Source organism: Danio rerio, chromosome 6, assembly GCF_049306965.1.
Source record: "Danio rerio strain Tuebingen ecotype United States chromosome 6, GRCz12tu, whole genome shotgun sequence".
NCBI lineage: Eukaryota > Metazoa > Chordata > Actinopteri > Cypriniformes > Danionidae > Danio > Danio rerio.
Genome location: NC_133181.1, coordinates 37,327,462 through 37,353,664, shown reverse-complemented (window position 1 = coordinate 37,353,664; position 26,203 = coordinate 37,327,462). Strand labels below are relative to the sequence as shown.

General features: G+C 35.5%; 1 protein-coding gene across 7 annotated transcripts in view; it reads right to left on the bottom strand.

Moving 5' to 3' along the window:
- Positions 1 to 3,282: 3,282 nt before the first annotated feature.
- Positions 3,283 to 26,203, bottom strand: part of lrp8 (low density lipoprotein receptor-related protein 8, apolipoprotein e receptor) — a 332,503-nt gene continuing 309,582 nt past the window's right edge. For 3 of the 7 annotated variants that reach the window (XM_073953023.1, XM_073953022.1, XM_073953019.1), the window contains 4 exons: positions 24,811 to 24,963; positions 22,539 to 22,919; positions 14,604 to 14,678; positions 7,561 to 9,060 (listed from right to left, as the gene is read on the bottom strand). In XM_073953023.1, coding sequence (XP_073809124.1) covers positions 8,762 to 9,060; positions 14,604 to 14,678; positions 22,539 to 22,919; positions 24,811 to 24,963 — 908 coding nt within the window. In that variant the 3' untranslated portion in view covers positions 7,561 to 8,761. 7 annotated transcript variants of the gene reach the window in all.

The following is a 26,203-nucleotide window of genomic DNA, read 5'->3' as shown; positions in this document are numbered from 1 at the left end:
ATTGTAAAAGTATGGTAGCCCTTTCAAAATCAATGTCCTACTTGTTGGGCTTATGGGGATGACAGGTAGATGGTTAAGTGTTATGGAGTTATGGACATGTTTGTATGGACAGATGTTAGTCACAGTGGAGTGGGGTGAAGGAGCAGCGTGGCGAGTCCCTGCAGTGCTATACAAAGGCAGAACTCGCCGTTACATATGCATAGAGTAAGAATGATGGACAACGGTCACGACGTTATCTACAGAGAGACAGAGAATTCTAAAAGCGTCTTCTAGAACCTTCTGTGACCACGCTGTGCATGAGTTATTATGTGAGACGTGAGTCTTGTAAATTATAACACGAGAGTTTAGTTTGTACAAACCTTGACAGCTAGAGAGCTGTCTCAATGTAACAAAGTCTTCCTATAAAAACATCTTCTGAGCTAACTCTAAAGCAGCACCTGATAACAATGATGAGGTCGGGCTCAGGAAAAAGAAACGTGTGTGATGCCCCTTCTAAAATTCAAAACAGCCTAAATTCATTAGCTGGTTTTAGCTGGTCTTTCAGTCCTAATATTTGGTAAATCCAACTGACAGGTGGCCTAAATTCTTCCAAAACCAGATTAGATTATTGTTATTACTGGTTGTAAATGGTCTTGTAGCATGGTCAGGTTTGTTTTTATGCTTTTCCCCCAGTCTGACCAACTAGAAAGTGTCCAAACTGTTCTAAAACCCTTTCTTTTAACCATTTTTGTGACAGCTGCTTGTATTCAGCTGGTCAGCAATATTGCCTTTAAGTCTAAACCAGTTGATAATGGCCCAAAACCATTGAGCTAAAAAGACCCAATAAAATCAACAAACTAGATTAGGCTGATTTATTTTTCTTTAGGTGCCTCTGATGAGGCCATATTGATAATGATCAGACCAGTTTATGTTGTGATAGTCTGAGTAAGCACATGCAGCAGTTTGTTTACCCTGTATTGCTAATCTGAGATTCTCAAATCTTCAGAACTGATATACATGTAAAAAAAAAATTCTCAAAAAAATCAGTTGATCCTTTCCATACTGTACACACACACACCTACACGAGACATGATTAAGGATGAAAACAGTCAAATGATGAACTATAATATTGATGACAACAGGCCTGTAATCTCTTTCAATAAAGACATCTCAAACTAGTCCACCATAATCAGAAATGAACTGCAAACAGCAGCTTCTTTAATCTTCACAGACAAAAGCCTGAGCAGCGGAACTCCCACACCGTCTCTCTTCCTAATGGAAAACAAACAGTGACTTAATGGAGGATTCTTTGAAAATGTGGAGGGAGGTTTTACAAGTGCCACGCACAAGATGCTTCATCAGAGCAGAGGGGAGCAAAGGTGGCCGGAACAAAGAACAACTCCAAATAAAAGACCACCCACACGTGGCCAAGAACCAATTATTTCCTTCTAAGAAAACCAAGTGGTCCCTTTCTGTAATCTTCAGCAAAGGGCAAGTAGTTCTTAAAAACCACCCGATCTACCAGACATACATCGCCACGCACTCCAAACAAAATCTTAATCCAGCCTAGGGAGTTTAGCTGGTTTAGATGACCTTAGTTATTTCTCTAAGGATGTACTCACACTAGGAACAGTTAGCTTGAACTGAGTGATTGTACCCACATCCCCACTGGCCTTCACTCACATTGTACTTTCCTTTCTGAGCCTGAGCACGCTCGCATCAAAACGATGGAATTGTTTAGAGTAAAACAGGAAGAGAAGCACTCTCAGTCTGTGCAATGGGGTACATTGCTTTAGTTATATTGTGTAGTATTATTTCGATTGGTTTGGGATGCAGTGACACACAGCTGAATATATTGCTGAACTGATCCATGGCTTTTGGAGCTCAGAAAGTTTCAATAATTGTATCATTGTGCTGCACATATTAGGAGATTTGAGAGCTGAAGTGCAGAGAGGAGATTGCCACTTTGATATACTATGACAGTTAATGTTCATTGACATTAAAAATGTTTTATAAATCGGTAACACTTTACAATAAGGTTCATTAGTTAATGCATTTACTAACATGAAATAATCATGAACAACACATGTACAGCATTTATTAATCATAATTGAACATTTACTAATGCATTATTAACATCCAAGTCCATGCTTGCTAACATTAGTTAATGTACCATGAGTTAACATGAACTAACAATGATCTACTGTATTTTCATTAACTAACGTTAACTAATGTGAACAAATACAGTAGTAGATGTATTGTTCATTGTTTGTTCATGTTAGTAAATGCATTAATAAACATTAACTAATGAACCTTATTGTAAAGTGTGACCTATGAATCCATATGGTATTGTCCCTTATGGTCCCTTAAAATTGATGTCTTCAGTTTCACATCACTCTACATGCATACTGCTCCTGAGCCCAAGTAAAGTGCGCACTGGCACCTCTTCTAACAGGTCCAAGGCCAGCCAACCAAACTACAGAGTGCTCAACTGAACTAGCGTTTGGGCATAAAACATGCTTGGGCATGGCTCTAACAGCCTAGTGTGAGTACATCCTAAGATGTGTTCACACTTGGCATGATAGGTTCTGTTAAAACAAACTGATGCTATTGCTTTTCTAGTTAAAAATGTTTTGCTGCCATCTGAACTTTAGTGTGCACCAAAAAAATCTGACCAAGACTGCTGCACCAACAAACTCTAGCAATTTCACTCTAATATGAAAACCCAACAACAAAATGAGCCAAAAAAGACATGATGTCAAAAAATATCACCCTAAAAAACGCTCAAACATACTTAAGTCACCATGGTGGCCATTAATTAAATACCGCCATTGGAAATTGGTGTCTAATCTTTGTGTGAGTGACCATAAATCACACATCATTGTTCAGGATGTCCTAAAAGGTCTGTTGCAAAAAATCAAAAGCCTGCTTTATTATTATTGTTATTACTTTAGGTTTGGCTCTCTGTGCCAGGGCAGTTTTTGTCTAAACCAATCAACTACAAGTGTGAACACACAAAGTCAGTGGTTCTCAAGCAGGGCAATGGCCCAACAAGCCTTAAAATTACTTAAAAGACCTTCACATATTCTCTTGGACTAAGGGGGGCTTTGAAGTGGAAAAGGTCAATAATCACAGCTAAATCCATCAAACTTCTTTGAACCATCAAAGCAGTCTAGCCTATATATATATATATATATATATATATATATTGCAGCAGGGCTATAATGCAGCAGGCTTTTTTCATTAGTAGGTAAATGTGTGTTTTGATCTACCTTTTTTTTGTACATTTTTTCATATTTTTTGGTCATTAAGTGTCCCACTGACAGGGAGACAGAAATAGCCAAGCACTTATTCATCACGTGTAGAGAGTTGGATAGCTGATATGTACAGGAAGCCTATATTCAGGCACTCCTCATTTCCTGTGCCAAGTGTTGAACAGATGACTGTTCAGAAGAGCAAAGCTTTGATCTATGACTCTAATCCATCACACCATTAAGCCACCCGATATGGCAGACGGTGTCTTGTTGTCAGCATGCTAAATGCTAAAGAGTTTTACCAGTGGCATGTCGAATGCACTGTAGGGACAGACATTTTGTATTTGTATGTGTGTGTGTGTTTGCGTGTCTGAGAGAAAGCGATCTAGACAGTAGATATGAACAAACAGCATTTTAGCCATTATCAAACCCTGACAACCGTATCTATTAGTGTGGTTGATAACAAACCACACAGATTGTAGCGATAACTGATCATATTTTAGTAAAAAAAAAAAAACAATGTCCTGAGCTAAACTTGGGGATATAAATGTGCCTCAGCAGGAAGATTTTTTTTTAGTTGGTCCTTGAAACTTCAGAAAATGGAAGACCCAGTGCTGGTGAAATAAATAAATATGGAAATATATATTGCCCATCAAAGCTAGGAGGTGAAACTATTCATCCCCAGATAGTGGCTGCAGACCTTTAAGAAGGGCCAAATAATGTGAGACTATGGAAGACATGAAGGAACTGGAGTCTTGGCATCCGAGGTATTAGGAGGACAGGAAATTGCGGATTAAGACTTATTTACTTGGTGATATCATTTGTTAACAAGATGCATAATAGCCACAGAATTTGTGTTTTAAATGTCTGCAAATATAAGTAATCCTCATCCCACCTCTATCCTATTTCAAATATTCACTTATTTGTGCACTGGGTGGAGAGCCCACAATTCTGCCCACACAAAATGGCCACAGGTCAGCTCAAATCAGAAGTAAAACTAATTGTAATGAAATAAAACTACTACAGCACGAGTGCAGCAGGAGAGCCACTGAGTGTTAGAGACTACTGACATGATGAGCTATGGGGTTAGTCATCATTAAACAGCATAGTCTACTTCTACTGACACAGAGCAGGAATGATGCTAGTAGTACTAGTGATTATTGCCCGACTGAGGGCTGAAAAAACACTACAAGAAGACAAACCCAGTTTGTAGCTCTCGGCTGTGGAGAGCATGTGCTCTTGTGTCCTTTTGGCTCTGCACCTTGCTGTGTGGTGCAATCTCCTCGATGGAAGGAGAGATGGAGGACTAAAGGACGCATGGATTCGGGGATGGAGAAGGAGAGAGAGCGAGAGTCGCCCTCAGGGGAATCCATCATCGTCCGGACTGAGCGCCACGCGCTGCGGAGAGCAGATAAAAAACAGTTACATGTGCTGAAAGAAAGAGGGAGAAACACAAAATGCATAGGAATAAATGAAAAGGCCCATGGAGAAGGAGACGTATACGAAAAGATCAGCTATTCAGATCCCCCAACACACACACACACTGTGAAGAGTGTGACGTGTGGGGTATTGGAGAGAATCCTGTTACGCCACTGGGGCGTACCGCACGACTGATGTCTTTATCTCTGCTTGTGCTTTACATGCTGACTGCAGCACAGGAAGTTCCAACCACGCTCTTATAATCCCTCCACTAACCGCTCTTGTAAGCACTGGGATAACTACTTCATGCTTCCGGCATTCCCAGGCCGGCACTTACACTAACATATAATTAAATCCTTACATCACTCAAATAAATTAAACAAACAGTAGAACACCGAAATAAATAAATAAACTATAATATATTAAAAGATTGTCCAGTCATTTAAGGTGCTTGATGCTCATCCCTAAATCAATTTAGTACTTAATTACAAGCACTCAGTAATGAGTAATCAGTAACGAGTACTCTGTACTGAGTTTTTAGCAAAACTGAATTAATAAATATCAACTGTGGGATAATGGGAGAGCACAATTTCAAAGCTTTCAAACGTGGAAAGCTTTTAAAGCTTTACACTCATACACACAACACGACAATGCATCAGCAATCGCACACTTCCCTATTATAAAATAGTATGTGAAAAGAGAGCTTGTCCAAATTTGAGTATCAAGTTCCTGTATGACATACTAATTGATGATGGATGATTTACTATCCCATGAGGCCACAGGAAAAGATTTGTGAATGGATATTTAACAACGCAAATAACACTGAAATAACACAGTCAATTAAAAATACATGGACTGAATTCATACTAAAAGTACTAAAAGTATTTTTAAATGGTTGACAAGAAGATGGCACCCGCTTCGAATGCTATCATTCCATCGAATGGGTGTTATCAGTGGTTATCAGCTGATAGACATGGGTCAGTAGGGGCCTTCTGCACCTTCTGGTAGGCTCAGAAGGCTGTTATCATCCATCCACATGGTTAATCTGCTATACTAATAGAGAAGACTCCAGATCCAGATCTGTTTTTACATTACTGTGACGGTTGGGTTTAGGGTTGGGGTAGGGGTAGATGTTAATAAAATACAATTAATGGGAAATTTAATAAATAATATAAATTATTCTCGTGGTAAATCTGCCATACTAATAGAGAAGACTCCAGATCTAGATTTTGTTTTTACATTACTGTGACAGTTGGGTTTAGGGTTGGGGTAAGGGTAGACGTTAACAAGATACAATTAATGGAAAATTTAATAAATAATATAAATAATTCTCGTTAACTTCCGGCCGCAGCCGAGTGTGATCTATAGCTTGTTTTCACATGACGTATATGACACGCGAGACTCAGATGGAGGGTAGGAAGTGATTGTTCTACAAAGGAATTGCTATCAGAACATCAAAATATTTCTGCTTTATGTTGTTTCTAATTGTTTAAATCGGTTAAATTAAGCAATTCAATACATCCATGTGTACAAACTTTTTTTGAACGCGATAATTCAAATGACACCAATAAAGATTATATACAGGCCTAGCTATGTGTATTAATGAAAATCAGATGCAAACACCACCACACACAAAATCTAAGAGAATATAATTAACGTACCCTGCCATGTAATCGCTTATTTTGCAATAATTCATGTCTTAACAAGCGTTTCGGCGGAATAAACAACCATAAGTTAATGTCTATATGTGCGGCATCGGTTAATGTTTATTCATGGTAAAATTCATCGACTAAACAAAAATGCAACCCTTGCAACAAGATCCAATTCTTATCGTGATATCGGTTATTATTGTGGAGCACTTTTCCCTCTTACAAAAATAAATACGTTATAATAATTTGCGTCCAAGCTTTTGGATGCTTTCATCTATTATTTCGTGATGCCTGGAAGATATTCACATGGGGGAAAATATAATACAAAACAGACAAGGTGTGATGCGCTATATTTATTAGGGGTGTCAAGATTTCAATTTTTAATCGAAACCGATCGAAATTTATGCTCAATTTCAATTATCGAATCAAAAAATAGAATCGTCGATGCTGCCACGCCCCCATGTCACGTCAGCTTGGCTTGCCAAGCGGGAAAAAACAGGCTTGTTGAAGTGCTTGTTAAACTGCAGACGCAGGAGACCCGTCGACAGAACTTAAACCCTCTTATCTTTCAATGAAGTCGCCGGTGTGTAAGCATTTTGGATTTCCAGTGAGTCATGTTGACAACGTTCGTGTTGTCGACAAAAAAAAACAGTTTTGCAAGCACAACACCGGCATCATGATCCTCCGCCCGCCCCCGTTGCAAATCCGCTCGCGAAAAGTACACACTCAGGCCCTGTTTACACTGTCTTTGTTTTTAAATGGCATTTTAGAACGACAACGATTTGACATCCACAGTGGCGTGTAGCATTTCTGAGCAGCCCTCCTTCCTCTCTACCTCTGAAAATGCACATCACGTGACCACACAGACACAGCCATACGCTCGAGACAGCAGGTCCAGGCAGTCAGAGGACTGCTTCAATCTTTCACTCACTTGTACTTAGTCATTTTAGCGAACACCTCAGATACTGTTGGCTGGTTCCTGTTGGTTGTGCGTCTTTTTTACCGATGCCATTATAACGACACAGATCACTGCCTATTCACGAGTCCTGCAGAAAAAGGGATTGACAGGTGGTAATTATGTGTGTATCTTGCCTTTATTCATTTACTGTATGATTTGTTTATATGTAAAACAAAGACCATACAGGTCAGGTAGTTTAAACGGTAGGCTACAAAAATTAATTGGTCATTAATTAATTATTCATAATCGAAAACTGAATCGAATCGTGCCTTTAGAATCGAAAATGTAATCGAATCGAGGATTTGGAGGATTGTGACACCCTTAATATTTATACACTGAATACTCTGTCTCCGAGGAAGTAAAAATTTGTATTTGTATTTTAAATCTTTTTTGTAATGGTATTTATGTATCTCATATTGTCACGTGTATATTGCTGTATTTGTATTTGCCTGTATTGGCTTACTGGCTTGTTGGCTGATTGGGGTGATTGATTGCAGGTGTGATGTGTAGAGCTGTATCACTATTTCTTGAGAACTCCAATTTGTATTGTTTGACCTGATGAAGACCATGTAGGTCGAAACGTGGTGATATTAAAAAACTTTTGAGAGCTAAAGTGGCAGTGTGCCGATTTTCTTTTGATCCTTTGCTGCTGTGAAAAAATGTAAACTGATAAATTGTAATAAATATTGTAACATTAGTGTAAACTGAGGTGCATTGTGATGGTGTATAATCATAGCGTATAGAACTGAAGCTTGTTGACTACAGTAATTTGTTTATTACTACGGTTTTGTTGTACCACAGCAACAATATAATTACTACGACAGTTTATTTGAATTAATCTATAGTTTAATTTTAATCATCTATAGTATGCTTCCAATCACTATAGTTTTTATTTTTTCATGTAACATAATAGCTTATACAGTATCTACTGCCTCGATGACAGGCAAATACAGTTTAGCTCAGTAGAAAACTCGACCGTCTTTATTATTTTTAATTTATATCTCATTTAAAATATGATATAAATTGCAAAAATACGGACTTTCTTCTGTCTCCCATTCAGTTTTTTACTTCCTGCCCTCCAACTGAATTTTGTGAATCACCAGAACCACATGACTGAAAACAACCTAGTTGATTAGCCACGTTGATGGATGATAACAGCCTTCTGAACCTACCAGTAGGCGCAGGAGCCCCCTATTGGTCATTGTCTATCAGCTGATAACCACTGCTAACGGCCATTCAATCGAGTTATAACATTCGAAACAGCTGAAGATGAGCAAGTATGAGTACGAGTGTGCGATTTTGAATGCAGCCAATGGTAAACACAGACGACTAATTTAACCTCACATGGTAATCCGTACACTAATCAATTAAACATACACTTAAATGAAGATGTGGTGAATTATGAATATAAATATGCATGAGGAAAGAGGCAGCATAATGCCCTCTGTCATAAACCCCGCCCATGTTTTTAATTACTATCCAAATGCCTTGATCCCCCTTGTTCATTTTGCGCTGGTCAGCATAGGTGCCCCAGAGTACCAGTGAGCTGCCGGGTCTGGGATGCTGCCCCCCAGTGGCAGTGCTAGGTATGGCTGTCTGGCACTGCCACTCACTGGAGGGTAGACGTGTCCGATCTGCTCGCTGCGGCCGATGTGGATTTCGTCATCGTCGTCCTCTGTAGTCTTGCGGTAAACTGGGTTGTCGAAGTTCATGCTCTTGGTGTTTCGTCTCCTCCAGTTGCGCCACACCAGGTAACCTCCGGTACACATCAGGCCGATGACCACTGTGGCAAGGATAGGAACTGCATGCATTTAACACACAGTCAACACATATGGCGGGGGCGTTAACACAGCCAGGGGACACAGAGCGGCGCATAATGACGCACTAACACATAAGCTCACACACTCTAACCAAAGGGGATACGTGTAAATATATGCAAATGACATTTATGACATACAAGTTCATATTTGGATATCCCATATATAAAATACATGTCGTATACAACATATCTTTATATGTTGAAATATTGCAAAAATATATATATATATTTTTTTTTTTCAACCACTGGAATTACAAATATGTACATTTAAGTTCAAATAAGTAATATTTGGCCATATATAACACATATATGAATTTATAGCTAATATTTTTGAACATATATGTACATAATTGTAGTTCCAATGCTTGAAAAAAGTAAGCTGCCATTTTTACAATTTTCTCGAAGATTAATGTTGCATAAATGACATATCTTATATTTTTGAAATCCAAATCTGAGCTTGTATGTCAAATTATAATTTGGATATATCTATGGGTGTGCATCATGGCAGACCAGGGTCAAACGTGTTAATAATTGAATAGTTCAAGCAAAAATGAAAATGTTCTCATATATTTAACTCACAATCAAGAATTTTATTATATAATAATAACATGTATCTCTCCAGTTTTGCAATAGCAGTGAATAGAGTTTTCGCCAATGAATGATGTCTAGCCAAAGCTTAGAAATAACAAGTTTTCGTTACACCTACGTTCTGTACTGTTACTAAGTTCTCTCATGAATGTATGTACGGGAAAGCAAAGGAGAAATTTAAATGTGGGTATTTGTCATACAAAAACCCATTTTACTTCAGAATAACCCAATTGGTGGACACACTTTTTAACCATTTACTGCATTTACAAAGCTTTAACATTGCAACTGCATTGACAAAGCCGGGAAGTGCCAGTATATCATTTAATGTAACTTATAATGTGTCATTTGAAAATAGACATTAATATGCACATGGGATGGTGAGTAAATTATGGGAGAATTCTAATTTTTGAGTGAACTATTCCTTCATCTGTAAAAGTCAGAGTCAGAATATTTTTAACATACTATTGGGTTTGCAGTTTGTGCAACTGTAGTCAGAATCATTAACACATTTAAATATAATTTAAAATCTCTTTAGTTTACACACTCTAAGAAATGCTGGGTTACTTAAACCCAATTTGGTTAAAATATGCACAAACCCAAACATTGGGTTAAATGTGGTCCTATGAATTTAAATTTAACTAAAAAAAAAAAAAACAGCAAATGGGTTACACCCAGAACTGGATTGAAATAACCCAGCATTTTTTAGTGCTATAAAAATTAAAAACATAAACATCTAAGTTAGACTAAATTCAATTAAGGAAGAAAGTTCCAATCTGAGACATGACTGTAAACAGTATAAATATAATCCGAATGGGGAAAATGCTGGTTTGTAGTTGCTGAAAAACTTCCATAAATTAATTAATTAACAGTAATTGAATCAGTTTAGCTTCGTTTTTTGAAATGTCAAGGAAATTATTTTTTGATGATAATTTACAGACTGAAATATGCAACTTGCACTACTTTTACAAAAGACCTACAGTATTAAAAAAAGAAGGTCATTTACACTACTGGTCAAAAGTTTGAGGTCAGAAGGAGTTTTAAATGTTTTAAAATAAGCTTCTCCTCACCATGGCTGCAATTATTTCATCAGGAATTATAAAATTGTGAAATTTTATTGCACTATATAATAACTGTTCAAAAGTAGTTTATCATTTAATTTAATCATTTATTCCAGTGATTTTAACGATGATTTTTTTAGCTTCATTACTCCAGTCTTCAGAGTCACATAATACTTCAGAAATCACACTAATATTAATTATTATTATTACTATTATTATTATTAATGGTAACAATAAAAGCAATATTGACTGAAGTAATAATTTCATTTGAAACCACATACAAAAAGAAAGCAGTTATTCAAAATTGTGATAAATAATAAACATTTTTTTACATTTAATAAGTGCTGCCTCAATTAACAGAGTAATTATCTTAAAAAAAGGAAAAAAAAACTGACCCAAAACAATTTTATTCAGTGATGTATTAAAGTATTAGAGATTATCGTCTCAATTAGAGATTATTAAATTATCATTATGCTTTATTATGGTTTGACAAAATCTTGAATAAACAAAAAATCTGTCATTACAGATATAAATTAAATTTCCTAATTTATTGTAACATAATTCAGATACTTTATGGTAATTTAATTATTTCACAATGTTAACATTTTACTGTATTATTTTTCATCAAATAAACTGAAAATTATTTGACTGATAGCGTAAACAATTTATGAAGACTCTGATCAAACCAGAGGAACAACTTCAAAAGCACGTTTAAGCAGCCCAAAATAGCAGATACGTATATTTGAACTTGGGCTGCCAAAGACACCTTTTTCACTCACTCTCTCTCTCTCTCTGTTTTCTCTCTCTCTCTCTCTCTCTTTCTCTCTCTCTCTCTCACACACACACACAAACATACACACGCACAGTGGCTTAGTGGGATATGTGAAGGGGCTGCTCACATGCTGCTCAGAGAGAAAGCAGAGGTCTACAGGGAACAGCCGAAATGGAATTGGATTGTGTTTATGTGCAAACATTCCTTCATATAAATGAATGGAGGGAGCACATTACTATTCAGGCCGAATTGATAACCATGTGTGTCTTCACTGCAGTGGCTTGCAAACTCATTCCCTAATTTAAAAGATCATCCGTGGCTCCTCCGATCCCCTGGAAGTTCTCCTTTAATTGCTCTTTTGTCTGGGGGGGCCGCAGAGACCTCCTCATCATGTGTTTTCCTCCATCACTCAGCCTCTATTGTCTCCCTATAAACACTTGGATTGCATTCAGTCGATGAATCACATTGGTTTTTTTTTTACCAAGCCACAATAAAAGAAGGCATTTTTACAATTTTTAAGATGAGAGGGATGGCTGTAATTACACACAGAGCTTTTAACATGCTTTTTAGAGGAAAGGTATTTCACTTAGTGTCTTTCATTTGAATATGAGCTTAGACAAGGTTGTTACAATCCCACTAAGCCACTCTCCAGACAAACCAATGAAGCCCATCAGGTCCTTTTGACAGAGACATTCTACAGAGATATATGTATATTTACATACGCAGTACTTTATATAGGTATAGTTAAATCAAACAGTCAAAAGGATGATGTGTAGAAACTAACTGGGAGAATGATCACAAAATCAAAATGTATGAGCGACACTTCTCTTTGGGGGATCAGAAATAGCCATTTATAAACTGCTCATTTCATAAATAGCACAATATGCTTGAAAGACATGTTGTGGGATGCTGTCAGAGACGTTTCTGAAATAAAACTCTTCAGATTTAATTCAATGCAAGCTCTATCGACAGAATTTGTGGATGGAAAAATATGCACAGTCAAGCTCTTATAAAAGTAAACAGTAAAACTCTCTGTCAGGAGAGTTTAAAATACGGTACTTTAGCAGCATTTTCAAGCTCAAGTGAGCATTCATTTCATTTCGCTATAATATGTGAAAATATTCAAGAGAATTATTGTCTAGCATCACAGGACCATGGTGCTACATATAGACAGGTATATTATAATCACAGTGCTCAGCATATATAAGTACACCCCTCACAAATCTATTTTCTAAATTCATATTTTTATTAGGAAGCTATACAATATTATATTTGTGCATATACATTAGATTAGTCAGTACTGAAGCCAAATCTGAAGCATATCTTACAAAATAACCTAGGATAACGGTCCAAAAATTAGTACACCCAAATTTATATGTTATAGATAAATATTAAATACAAATTTTAAAAAGAGGAAAAATCAAGAGAAGCAAATAAATTTGAAAAAAATTTGTTGAAATTTTTTAGGTTTACATTTTTTTTTTCGCAATATTTTGCAAATTTTATTTATTTATTTAATTTAATTTTATTATTTTTTATTTCTGAATATGTTTGGTGACTAAAATATTATTTTAATAAATATATATCTGTTTAATAAATCTGTTTTGTTTAAATGCACTAAAATACATTGCCTATAATCACTGAGAAATGGATAAACGTATTCATTTTTGAATTGGGGAGAACTTAGTTACGCTCAGCACTGTATGTATAATATCTACACACATACACACACTCACATCATTCATATAAACATATAACAAACCTAATGCTTAAAAACCACATGTGGTAAATCTATAGTTGTAATTAAACAACTACAGAAAAATAAACAAATTACCCAATACTCTAGGTTTTACAACTTACAATATTATACTCCAATACGCCATAGTTTACTGTAGCATTGTATGTTTACTGTACCTGTAGCATGAATTAACGAATAATTGTAAATACTAAAATACATACACAGTATGATACACTAAATACATGTACAATAGAGTATAACACATCATATAGTAATATTATGAAAGCAGTTTTTAATATTTAAAAAAACATTTTAAGATCAATATTATTAACCCTTTAAGCTATATATTTTAATATACCATCAATATACAATAACTTGCCTAATAATTACCCTATCCTGCCTAGTAACCTAATTAAGCTTTTAAATGTAACTTTAAACTGTATAGAAGTGTCTTAAAAAATATAAAGTAAATTTTATTTACTGTCATTATGGCAAAGATAAAATAAATCAGTTATTAGAAATGAGTTATTAAAACTATTTTGTTTAGAAATGTGTTGAAAAAATCTGCTCTCCGTTAAACAGAAACTGGTGAAATAAACAGGGGGGCTAATAATTCAGGGGGTCTAAGATATATGTCTAGATATAAATCTAGGTGTATTCCTTTTAGGCAAGTTGATCAATGTGCTACATAAAAAAATAAATCACTAAAATAATTTACATATTTATTAAGAAACAACAATATTTTTCTCGTATTAAAAAAGTAAACATGTAAAAAAAACATTCTAAACCAGTGTTTTCACTTTCACTGCTACATCAATATTAATTCACCTGTCACACAGTGGTGTTTCCAGGCAATTTTTACTTTGAATGAATCTTTACTTTTACTTTTTTATGATGAATGAAAAATAAGATAAAACTGTATATAAACGTTATTGACTAATCTGCGAAATACTGAAGACATCTCGTAGAATAAAGATTTATTAATAATTTAGTTTTATGCATCATGTGCTTTCAAACTTCAAAGTGAAGACAAGAGATATTACACAGATGCAAAACAGCTTGCAAAAAATTTCCACTTTAAGTGCTTCACTGTACCCACTTTCCTTTATTGCATCAAACTCAAAATTAAGTTAAAATTACGTTGCAGAGTAATTAGCATGCTGTCGATGGGGCTTATGTTGTATTAAACCTGGAATATAAAGCTAAATGGAGCAGCAGCAAGTTTATAAATGGCTAGTTAAGACCACCATAAGTGTCTCCAAAGCAGGTAGTGCACATAAAGCTGAAGGGCAAAAGCTGTTCATCTACTGGGTGAACAAGGCTGAATTCAAAATGCAGGATAAAATGCTTAGTTAACTTTATTACTCACCTATTGGAATGACTATACCCAGAACTGCAACTGTTATATTGCTACCAAGGAGGAAGTGGTCATTTCCACTTCCAGCTGTAATAGAGAAAGATTAAGAAAAAAGAAGTGGGGAAAAAAAAAGAGAAAAATCAGTTTTACTTTTACATGCAATCACATATAACAGATCTTGTCATAGCAAACATCATTGCATTGTCCATGATTATTGTATTCCTTTAAAGGAAAGTTTCTCAACCACGTTCCTAGAGGACCACCAGCTCTGCACATTTCCCATCTCCCCTTGACTAAACACACTTGACTCAGATCATTAGCTCATTAGCAGAGACTGAAAGACCTGTTATACAGTAGGTGTGACAGATATAGCAGATATCCAAAACATGCAGTGTTGGTGGTAGGCATGGGACGATAACCATGTTCAAGGTATACCGAAGTTTGGAAAAGTCAAGGTTTTAAAACCGTCAAAATTTTCTTTATACCATGCAGATTTCCGCAGATTTTTAGCCCAACATTGATTCTGTTAATTTACTTATACTAATGTGTGTAAATGTATATTTATTCAGTTTTTAAATTAATTTCAGTAATATTATTGACAAATATGAAAATATTCATATTATTTATTTACAATATAGTTTGTAAAGTAATATTTTCTGTATTAGGTAGATATATTATATGAGAGACTTGCTTTGTTTACCAAATAAAGTGGATCTAATTGGATTTGCATTTTAAACATTAAATAACAGTTAAAAAGGTATTACTTTTTATTTAATATATTAAGGTTTTAGTTATGATACTCCCAAAATAATTCTGCATAAATCCACAGATTTTAACACAATTCTCTGCAGAAATAGCAAACACATTTCTGCAGATTCCATCTGGCCCTACTAATTAGTTTAGTTTATATTAAGTTATATTAAGAATGATTAAGGGCGTGGCCACTTGAGTGACAGCTAGATCTTGCAGGTCGCCATTGCACCACCTCAGCTGATTCCATCTGATTAGCTGCAGAACTCCCAGATACATCGTATTTTTGTTTTGTTTTATGTGGCTTTACACAGACAATTGTCATTTGGAAATATTTCTTACAATTATCATATAATATGGCATCCTGTGTGCACTTAACTGTGCTTACAAGCCATTCAAATAGCCTCCATTTGCCAGGTGAGTGAAATTATGTACTTATATACCATATCTACAAATGTATTTGTTTGATTTAAGATCATTTATCATTCATAATTATGTTTAGAACTTGAATGCACTCCAGAATCTGACAGATTGATTAGCTGTAGGCTATAACAGTCATGTAAAATGTTGTCATACAGTGTTATGCCTAAATTTCATAAATAGCCTTGCATTAACAAAATATATTTGAAGTATTTTGAAGTAATTCACGTTTTCCTCCTGTAAAAAAAGTCATCAGAACAATGTTTAGTGGCTCAATGTATTACAACAGTGTTTTAAAAGACTTTAAAAACACTTTATTGCTATAGTATACAACCAAGCATATGTAGTCAGAACGAGTCACAGGTAATGAAGAATTAAGCATTTCACACAAACTTTCTGCAAACTTCACACAAAAATGCCAGCTGGTCCAGCCGGGACTCAAACCAGTGACCGTTCTGATGTTAGGCGACAGTGCTAACCACTGAGCCACGGTGCTACCTGTTTACATAGCTATAAACAATTTAACATTTTGTATCAATGAGATGTGAGTGTCATTCTATGACACCTTTAAACTAGTGTAAACCATTGTCTTGACCACATCTATTTGCCTAAATGCACTATTCCTGCAAACTTTAACCCTGTATTAAAAAGCATGAACTTAAGGGTGTGTAACAGGTACAGTATTTTGCTAGCTCTGCTATTTTTATCAAGCTGAATCGTCTCCAGTTTGTATAGCAAACTGCCCATTTACTTGGCTATCTTGCCCAAGGCTATTCATTCATTGCTGTTCATTCACCACTTTGCCTTGCGCTGCTGCTTCTCATCTTAAGGTTTCTGCTGAGCAGTTGTTTCCACCAAATAAATCCCACCTCAATCTCACAATTAGCATGTGGCCCTCCATTAGCTACAGCATAATTAGTGTCTGATAATGGAGTCTGAGCTGAGAGATTAAGAGGACTAGATAGTACAGCACTGGCATACAGATTCAGGCACACAGCCTGAGGGGTAAAAGAAAAAAAGGGCTTGTAAAACCACTACGAAACAAAGGAAATGCAGTGTACACAGTAACCATTGCATACAAAAGGAAAGCTAATGGAGAAAACATATTGCCGGTAAGAGAATCCTCTTAAAGCTACAGTGAACATGTTATTTAGATGATACTAGTGACATGGGTTTCTATGGCAACGCTTTATTTGCATAATTGTGTTTGTATAGAGTATAGTTCCCATTTAAGTGCATTTTGTTTTCATTAAAACTGCATTGAAATTCTCTTCATGCAAAACAATTTATCGACTCCACTAAATCATTCCTCACAGAGCCATATGTCTGTGAGAAGACATATCTGTGTATCTAGACTCACAGACAGGCTCATTAATGTGGAAATGCTTTTAGTGCAAGCAATTCACCCACCTGTAACAGGTGATGCTGACAAACTCTGAGCAATGAATACTGTTAACCTAAATCTACAACATTTATCAGTGAGCATTTTGTATAATTCATAAAATTTGTTCAGAATACTACATGTGGATGGTGTGCTTGACACTTAAATTGGTGTTTGACAGATTAGCTAAATAAAAAAATGAGGACAGTCAGATGTTTTGATGTGTTTGAAAAAAAGTCTCTTATGCTTATCAAGATTGCATTTATAAAAACACACTCGGCGGACGGTTAACAGGCTTGTGCTTATTCAGCAGGGTGTTTTTAGACCTGTAGTTTGGAAGTGTCTAGCTTCTAGTTTTAGAGGGGAGTGTCGGAGGTGGGAAAATGGGATGGTGCATAAAAATTTGCATAAAAATGTGAGTTTCGATTTGGGCACACGCTGATTTTCAAAGAGGCAAAACACACAAACAGACGCAGGGCAGGAAGACAGTGACTATGTTTATATGGACACCATTAATCGAATTATTTGCCAAATTATTAAATGGTGGTCTTTAACTGCAGTTTGGCACTTTCATTCAGGAATTTCATTCATGCCCCTCGTGACAAACGAGATATTTGATTCGAGGAATTGCTGGAAGCGTGTATTTTTAATGCAATGTTTGATATCGCAACGGTGAATGAGAGAAAAAAAACTCCGCATTTTTCTATAATTTGGATGCACTCGGCAGGTAGCTTCAGAAAGCCGTGTGTGTTATTCATGTCACAAAATGCAGCGAAAATCCTACACGATGGTAATAGTTTGATAACAGTGTTTACATGTTTACACTCGGAGAGCAGCATTTACAGCGGATCTTTAAGTCTATAATATTGTAGTGGTATTAACGTAGGTCCGTCTTTAAATACTGAATGAGTACTGCTGACGATTCAAACTAACTTTGCCATATGAATAAACAAACAAAGACACTGATCGCTTACTTATCAAATCTGTAGAGACAGGACAATCAACACTAACTGGAAGCGTGTCTTTATTAAAAGGAGATGAGCAGCAAATCCAGTTTTTATTCTTTCCAGATGTGCACTGTAATCCACTCGTGAGTCCAGATGCGCTCTCAAACAAAACCTTTACTGCAGCAAATTATAAAAGCAACATTGACGACCTGTATCTCTAAACAACTCTTGTGTGACGTCTCTCTGCGTTTGAACACTGTACAGGTACAAACAGTCTTCAAAGCTATCATGCATATTAATGAAGTTGCACCGCATAAACAATAGAGTGCGCTGATTGGTTTGAACCAAGTCTTTCTCATGAATGAATGCAGCACACTCAGTGTCACAAAGTACTCCCAGGTACAGACAGCCAGTCTACAAGCTGGAATACACACAAGGATCTAATCGGCGTGACACAGCTTAAAAAAAATTTGTTTCAAACCGGAAGAACGAATCTGCTCGAAGTAACGCAAAAACAACCAATTTTCACTTTTTAGTGAAATATACGTGTCCTAATAGTGTTTTGAGCAGTGTGGGACACATATATGACTGTCAACAGTTTAAAAAATGTGTTTACTTACCCCTTCTCTACTTACTCGTTACTCCTTTACTTTCATGAACAAGAAAATGATGTGGTACACACTCCTCTAAAGACATCCATGAGCCTATATATTTAATTTTGTTTATTAAGTGCAAAGAAATGTTTGAAACTATTTCTAAATTCAGTTTCAATTTCCAGCAAACGGATAAATGAACAATAACAATGAAGTGTGGTCAAAAAACTGAGTGATGTTCAAACACACGTCTTATTCTTATGCCCCATATGGTGATGCATACGTCTCCAAAACTGATGGACAAATCTAAGCTTGTTTTTATTAAAAAATATTTAAATTTGTTTATAATAAATACTACTGATAATAATATTAGCCTATACAAATGCAAATTGTGATGAATAAACTGAAAAAGCCCCCTGAGATGAGGCACGGAAGTAGTGTTTTTTTATTTACGTAGAAAATACTACTTTTTGTAATAATTTATTCCTTTAATTTTTTCATACGTAAAGATATTTGTATATTGCTGTACATCCTGTGACCTGTGTGTATTAAGCAATGTGTGAGCGTTTGAACCCACATAGGAACATAACTAACACGCTCTGCGCTTGACTTTAGTTGGTCAATGGCGCAGTCTTCAGTTCTTCAAAATAGCAACGCGCCAACAATGCACCTTAACACCTCTATTTTAGACCAGAATGCCCATGAGTCCACAAAGTGGCGCAAATGGATTTGCTATTTAAACAATGTGGGGGTTAAGGTGGGGGTTAGGGTTATGGTGGTCTGAAAATAGTAACAAATCGCACCACACAAGTCTTGCGCCTTATTGTGCCGGGTGTATGACAGGGCCCTAAGAATGCAAATGACTCACTTTTGATTATTTAATGCACTGTATTTTAAAACAGTCTTGCTGCATAAAAGTATTTTAAAAAATATATGTGCATAAATGATTATGATTGAGAGAAATTGTGATATGTAATATGGCAGATTATAAATGTCATTTAAACATAAGCTCATGGCAGAAAACTGTGATGTCACAGGCATGCATTTCATTGCCATCTACTGGCCTAGCATGCATAAAATGTCTTTTGTCCTTTTGTTATTTCTCACAGATTTATGGATTGTTATAACCGCTGTGTTGTCTGTACACAAATCTTTAAAAAACAACTCTAACTCTGAACATCGTTGTCATGTAAACGTATCCCAAAACTCCAGGCAGGTCTTTGTCTTCGTTAGCAAGCAGCCAGAAAAGCCAGAAGTGCTGGCATATTTCATCACTATCCTCAGTGCAGCAATTTACAGGTTTTATTTAATAGAGAGTTTTGCCATTTCAGCCGTCTAATATGCTGTTAGTCATAAAATATTCAAGAATCCAAATTTATGGTTCAAGAATGACCACTTCTGTGCTTTGATAATGCACTGAAAGGTGAAAAGGCAACAACAGCCCTGGTTGTTTTACCAGTTTTATTTTTTTCTTTTGCCTTGACAGACAATAACCTTTAAAATGGTTTTCATGGATGTAGATCTCATTATTAAAGTCAGTAATGGCTGTTTTCCTGCTGTTTTCCAGGTGGCGTTGGAGTGTGAGTGCGGAGAGGAAGACGGCTGAGGGCAGTGTTCATCAGTCAGGGCTGGACGCTTCTCGCTTTCACTGGAATTCAGCACAGACACACACCGGGACCCCGGGCCACTGCTAAAGCCTCATCTATCACTCGCAAGTGGCCCGGTGATGCTCGGCAAGCAAATTCCACCACACATTAATTTTCATAGACTCTGAGGACTACTGTATGGGTACTGTATAAGAGCATTCATGCTTTAATGGCTTCAGCTGAATTTAAGCAATGCTGATATTTTGCACACAATCCTATTCAGGTCAATGACATAAATTATTAAAAGTTTGTGGTCAGTACACTATATATTTTATGTTTTTTTTTTTTTTAAAGTATCTTACATTCATTTGGATTGCATTTATTTAATCTAAAATAATTTTTTAAACAATTTTTACAACATACTGTATTTAATTACAGCTTTAAAATAAGTAGATTTTTTTAGGAATCATCTATTTTTGGGAAACTGTGAAGCATTCTTTTATAAATGTTTCACAATATGGGTCTTGAAAATGCCATTAAATGTTTAAATATGTCACTTCTATAAATGCTTCTTTCTCCTTACCTAACAAGACTGGCAGGTTATATATTGCGATTAAAATCACTATGAAACAAAACATTCATTTGAAGTCAAAATCATTTATATAAATTGTACAGTATTAAAAATACTATATAAGTTGATTTTTAGGGAATTGTGATACATTATTTTATGAAAGTTCCACAATATTGATTTAAAATATAATTTATTTGATAAAAAAAGTAACTTCTATCAATTCTCCAACTTTTTCCCCTCTCCTTAAAGAGATTGGTTGGTTTATGATAAACAAAAGTCCACTATTTGTAGTAAATATAAATAGTTATGACTGATAGTTTATAGTTAACTAATTTTAAGTTTAAAAGGAATGCAATCAGTCATCATCAACTACCGGTAATATTTCTTCCTTAACCCTCAAACACATTTGCGTGTAAACGCTGTACAGTCAACTTACCTATTAATCATCTTAACCTAAATCATTAATCTTAATCACCAAATTTATTCAACAAGCTTGAAATAATGACCTTTTCAATGCTATTAAATGTACCATATTAATTATAATAAGGAAGGAATTCATCATCTGATATTTTTGATACATACTGACCTAGGACCCTATCATACACCTGGCGTAATAAGGTGCAAGATGTGTTTGGCACGATTTGTTGCTATTTTCAGACCAGCGCATCAGTAATTTTCACGTTTTGCACCACGTTGTTTAAATAGCAAATCCATTTGCACTGTTTTTGGACTCATGGGTGTTCTGGTCATATAAAGGAAGTGTGTTAAGAAGCATTGCTGCCATGTTGCTATTTTAAGGAACTAAAATAGACTGCGCCATTGACCACTGCCTCCGTGCCTTTTTTCAGTTTATTCAGTTTATGACACTTTGCATTTGTGTAATGTTATGATTATTACCAGTTGTTTATTACATTTATATTTACTTTGATAAAAACAAGCTTAGATTTGTCCACCAGTAATGTTTTGGAGACGTCTGCATCACCATATGGGGCATAAGAATAAGATGTGTGTTTTTTGACCACACTTTGTTATTATTGTTCATTTATTTCTTTACTGGTAATTAGAACTGACTTTAGAAATTGTTTTGAAACAAATCTTTACGCTTAACAAACAAAATTAAATATGTAGGCTAGTGGATGTCTTCAGTGGAGTGCGTACAACACTGTTTATTATCCACGAAATTAAAGAAATAAAGAGTAAAATTAAAATAAAGAGAAAGAAAAGAGGCCGAAGGAGGTGCGTAGTGACGGGTCCAGTTTTTCCACTTACAAAGATGTCATGTAAATACCAAATGCACCATGACATGTCGCGACTCTTAAAGGGGATAAGAGATGACACTCTGATTAGTTTAATGCAAGCTATGGCTCAAAACACCCATAATTCATTAAGAGAATAAGCACAACCCTGTTAGACCATGCACCAGGGTATTTTTCCATCCTTAAAATAGCAAAAGTGGATTCAGACATTCCCTTAATGCCCTTTTGCATCATGCCCTTTAGACTTTTTGCCTAGGTCGTTAAAATAGAGCCCCTAGACACAATCATGATTTGCAGGAATAATATAATTTGCTTTATAATATCATTAATATTAATACCATTAATATTTTATTTCAATATAACAAAAGAGACTCATCACAGAAGAGGTAATACAGTATAACAGAACAAAACAATAGACGTAGACAATGATGTCATTGACTCACCGCGATGAGAGAGGTTGGCATTGGCTCCTTGTATGCTGTTGACATGTGTAATGGTTGTAGATGTGTGCCTGTGATCTGTGGTCGTCTCGGTGGAGGTGGGCTGTTTCCAGTGTGCAGTGGTGCTGGGCTGAGAGCTCGCTGTGCTTGAAGTGGATGTGGAGTGTGTGCTGGTGGAGCGATGCATGCTGGAGTGGGTGGATGTGCTGAAGCTGCTGCTGCTGGTTGTAATTGGTGCTGTAGTTGTAAAGAGTCTACTGGTGGTTGTAGGTGTATTGGCTGATGTAACTGGGGTGGAGGTTGTAGGAGTCGCAGTAGTGGACGGTTCTGCTGCTGAAGCTGTGGATGCAGCTGGATCTGGAGCAGCTGTTGTTTTGGGTTTCACTACAAACATAAGAAACAGAAGTCATTTATATTGCTAACTAGAAACAACTGAAGTTTTAACTTTCTATAAATGCTTCAGTCTGTCAAAATAGAATATGCCAAACATGTCCTGAAAAATAAATCCTAAATATTTTCGCCCCTGTATGGGCCATAATCCCTCCCTTCTTCTTGTAAATAAAACAAAACAATTAATTGCAGTTGCAGATGATGATAAATTGTAATTATTTTTCATGTGTTTTCCAAGTGCTGTTTAATGGAGATATTTTTTTCCCAACACATTGTTAACATTATTGTTTTAATAACTAATTTCTTATAACTATTTCCTTTTGTCTTTGGCTTAATGGCTTAACTAGGTTTATTAGGTCAACTGAACAAGGTAGGTTAATTAGTCAAGATGTTTGCTCTAGGGGCTAATAATATTGACCTAAGCAGTTAAAAAAAGAAAGTAAATAAGTTTTTTTCCCTATCATACTAAATGATTATAATAGGGCTTTTTAAAAAATATTGTTCTGTTAAACATGACTTGGAAAATATTTAAAAAGTATAAAAAACTTAAAAGGAAAAGCTAATTATGTGTATTTAAATGCATATTTTAAATAAAGTTTCTCAAATAAATTTTTAGATACTTGATTCTGATTGGTAAGCAGCATCATTTAGTGGTTTGTTACAGTGTTGTATAACTCAAGACTTTTTTCCAAGTTTCAGCTTGGAGCAAGTGTCAGTTTGACGTTTTGCACCACACTGTTTAAATAGCAAATGCATTTGCATTCATATGTGCACCCATTGGTGTTCTGATCTAAAAAAGGAGGTGTGTTAAGGCTGATTGGTTTATTCTCAAAACACACCTATATCTCATTAAGAGAATAAGCTCAACGCTGTAAGACCATTGACCAAGCAGATTTTTCAGTCATTAAAATAGTAAAAGTAGCTACGGACACGCCCTTAATGCTTTTAAGGACAAAATAGAGCCCTTAGACTCCTGAGACCATGTTTTAATGATCTTGGTCTTGTCATAGATTTTTTATTTTACTTTTGATGTTGTGTCTTGACTCATACTCAAACATATTAGGGATCTGACTTATTTAAGAGTCCCATTTTCATGTCATGATTATTACAGTATGTTAATATTTCATTAAATTCACGTTTGATCTAATGACTGGTGATTTTATTGTGTACAACCTTGCATGACTTCAGACTATCACAGGACTGTAATGGGGAGTCTCTTATCTACATGATGAGCATGTCTTTTCCAACTTGTAACAGTTGAACATAAACCAGTGTAGTTTTACATTAAAATTCCTTGTATAAGAAATACAACTGTGAACTTACAGTACAATGTAATGTGGATAAGTAAAATACTGAAAAGTACTCGTAATTTACACCACCTATATGACTTTTTCCCCCCCTTAAAAACCTTTTTTTTAACCATTAACACAGCATTTTAAAGAGCTACAAGACACAATAAGGGCTTTCACACAGCATAGTTAATTACAGGAACTTAATTACCATTTCCAGTGGTGAATATGTCAAAAAAGTGGGTACAACTGCCTCTAAATCTAGGAACTAGTTCCTCTAGTGCAAAAGCCCTTATAGAGTAAGGTAATGTAGCATCATTTACCTGTTATGCTTGTCTATAGTGGTCTTTTGTTCTTTTCTCAGCCTTGTAGATGCACAATCATTACTGACATCATTAGCGCAAGATGTCAACATTAAACTTTAATAACTGTTGCTTCACTTATCTACAGTTGAGACACATTGTAGTTCCCTCACAGTCTACGTTCCAAATGACAACAACTCCCAAATTTTACTCACAACAATGAATTAATAAATGTTTGTATGTTGAAAGTGTGCAGTATGAGTAAACCTGAGCCAGGGCTCTCTCTTTTGTTACCTGACACACAGCGGCGCATGTCCGGGCCCAGTTCCATGCTGTCGGGGCAGGCACAGGTGTATTTGGGTGAGTGTTCTGTGATTTGAGGAGCTCTGAGGCACAGATACTCACAGCCTCCGTTGGGCAAATTCCCCATGTTGCATGTGTCTGGAACTGCAGAGAAAAGCACAGTTTAATTCTGATAAATTAGCCTTTGGAATAGTTCTACAGTACTACAATACTAGAACGAGAGCTGAACCATTAATATGCATTGAATGCTAGACTGCAGAGCCAAACCCTGGAGGTAGTTCAATGTCATTTGTTTATCATATACAGTACATATTAAAAAGAAATTGAGTGTTTCTTTTCAGTTTAATGCAGTTCAGAATTAGTTAAATGCGGTTGGTCATAGGTATATATTGGATGCTAAATAAACTAGATATTAAATACAGAAACAGTCATTTATCACTTAATTTATGGGTTCTAAGTATGACATATATTTTTAACTGAAATATTAACAGCATTCAAAAGTCTGGAGGCAGTACGATTTTTCTTAATCTCCTAATTCTCATTAAATTAATGACAGTAAAAGTTATTTAAAAGACATTTAAAAAATCTCAAATGCATGGTTCATATTTATTAATGGATCCTGAAAAATGTATTAGTTTTCACAAAAAACAACATTGAAACTAGGGGTGTAACGGATCACAACCCACGGAACACACTTGACCCACGAATTAACAACTTTTTTTGAACTTGTCAGTATAACAATTACAAAGAGATCGCCTCCTGCGTTATTCAATTCAAGTGAATGAAAGCATTTTGGTTTCCCTGAAAAATATAATGATTACAGAAAAAGTTGTGGTGGGACCTAAATGGTTTCTTAGGTTATTAATTAAAGGTGTTTTCTGTTACTGTACTAGTTTAAGCCTGCATTAATGCATTCAGTGCAAAGCTGCACAATTAAACATGAAAATAGTGTGATTTCAATTTAAACCCGAGCAACATGAATAATAAATGTAAATTATTTGCAAATGTTTATTAATCTTTCAAAGCATTGCATTCAAATCTGCATTTGATCGAGAGAGATTCAGTTATTTCACTTTTTTTAGTAAGTTACAAACAATTAAATAGCAAAATAATGGGATAACAGTTTATTATTTAGATATAGACACTGATGTTTATGGTAAGCTTAAAATCACCATTTAATGGAACTTTTGCTGGTGTATGTTGTAGCAATTACAATGTTTAACCAATAGATGGCGACAAACAATCGTCAAAATTATGTCAATGAATGGGTTTCAAAAACTATACACCTATAATGAAACATGGAGTTTAATGTGTGAATGGTTAAATAATTAATTGAAAATAAATATGATAGGTTGTACAAGATGTTACATTTCATTATTTATCA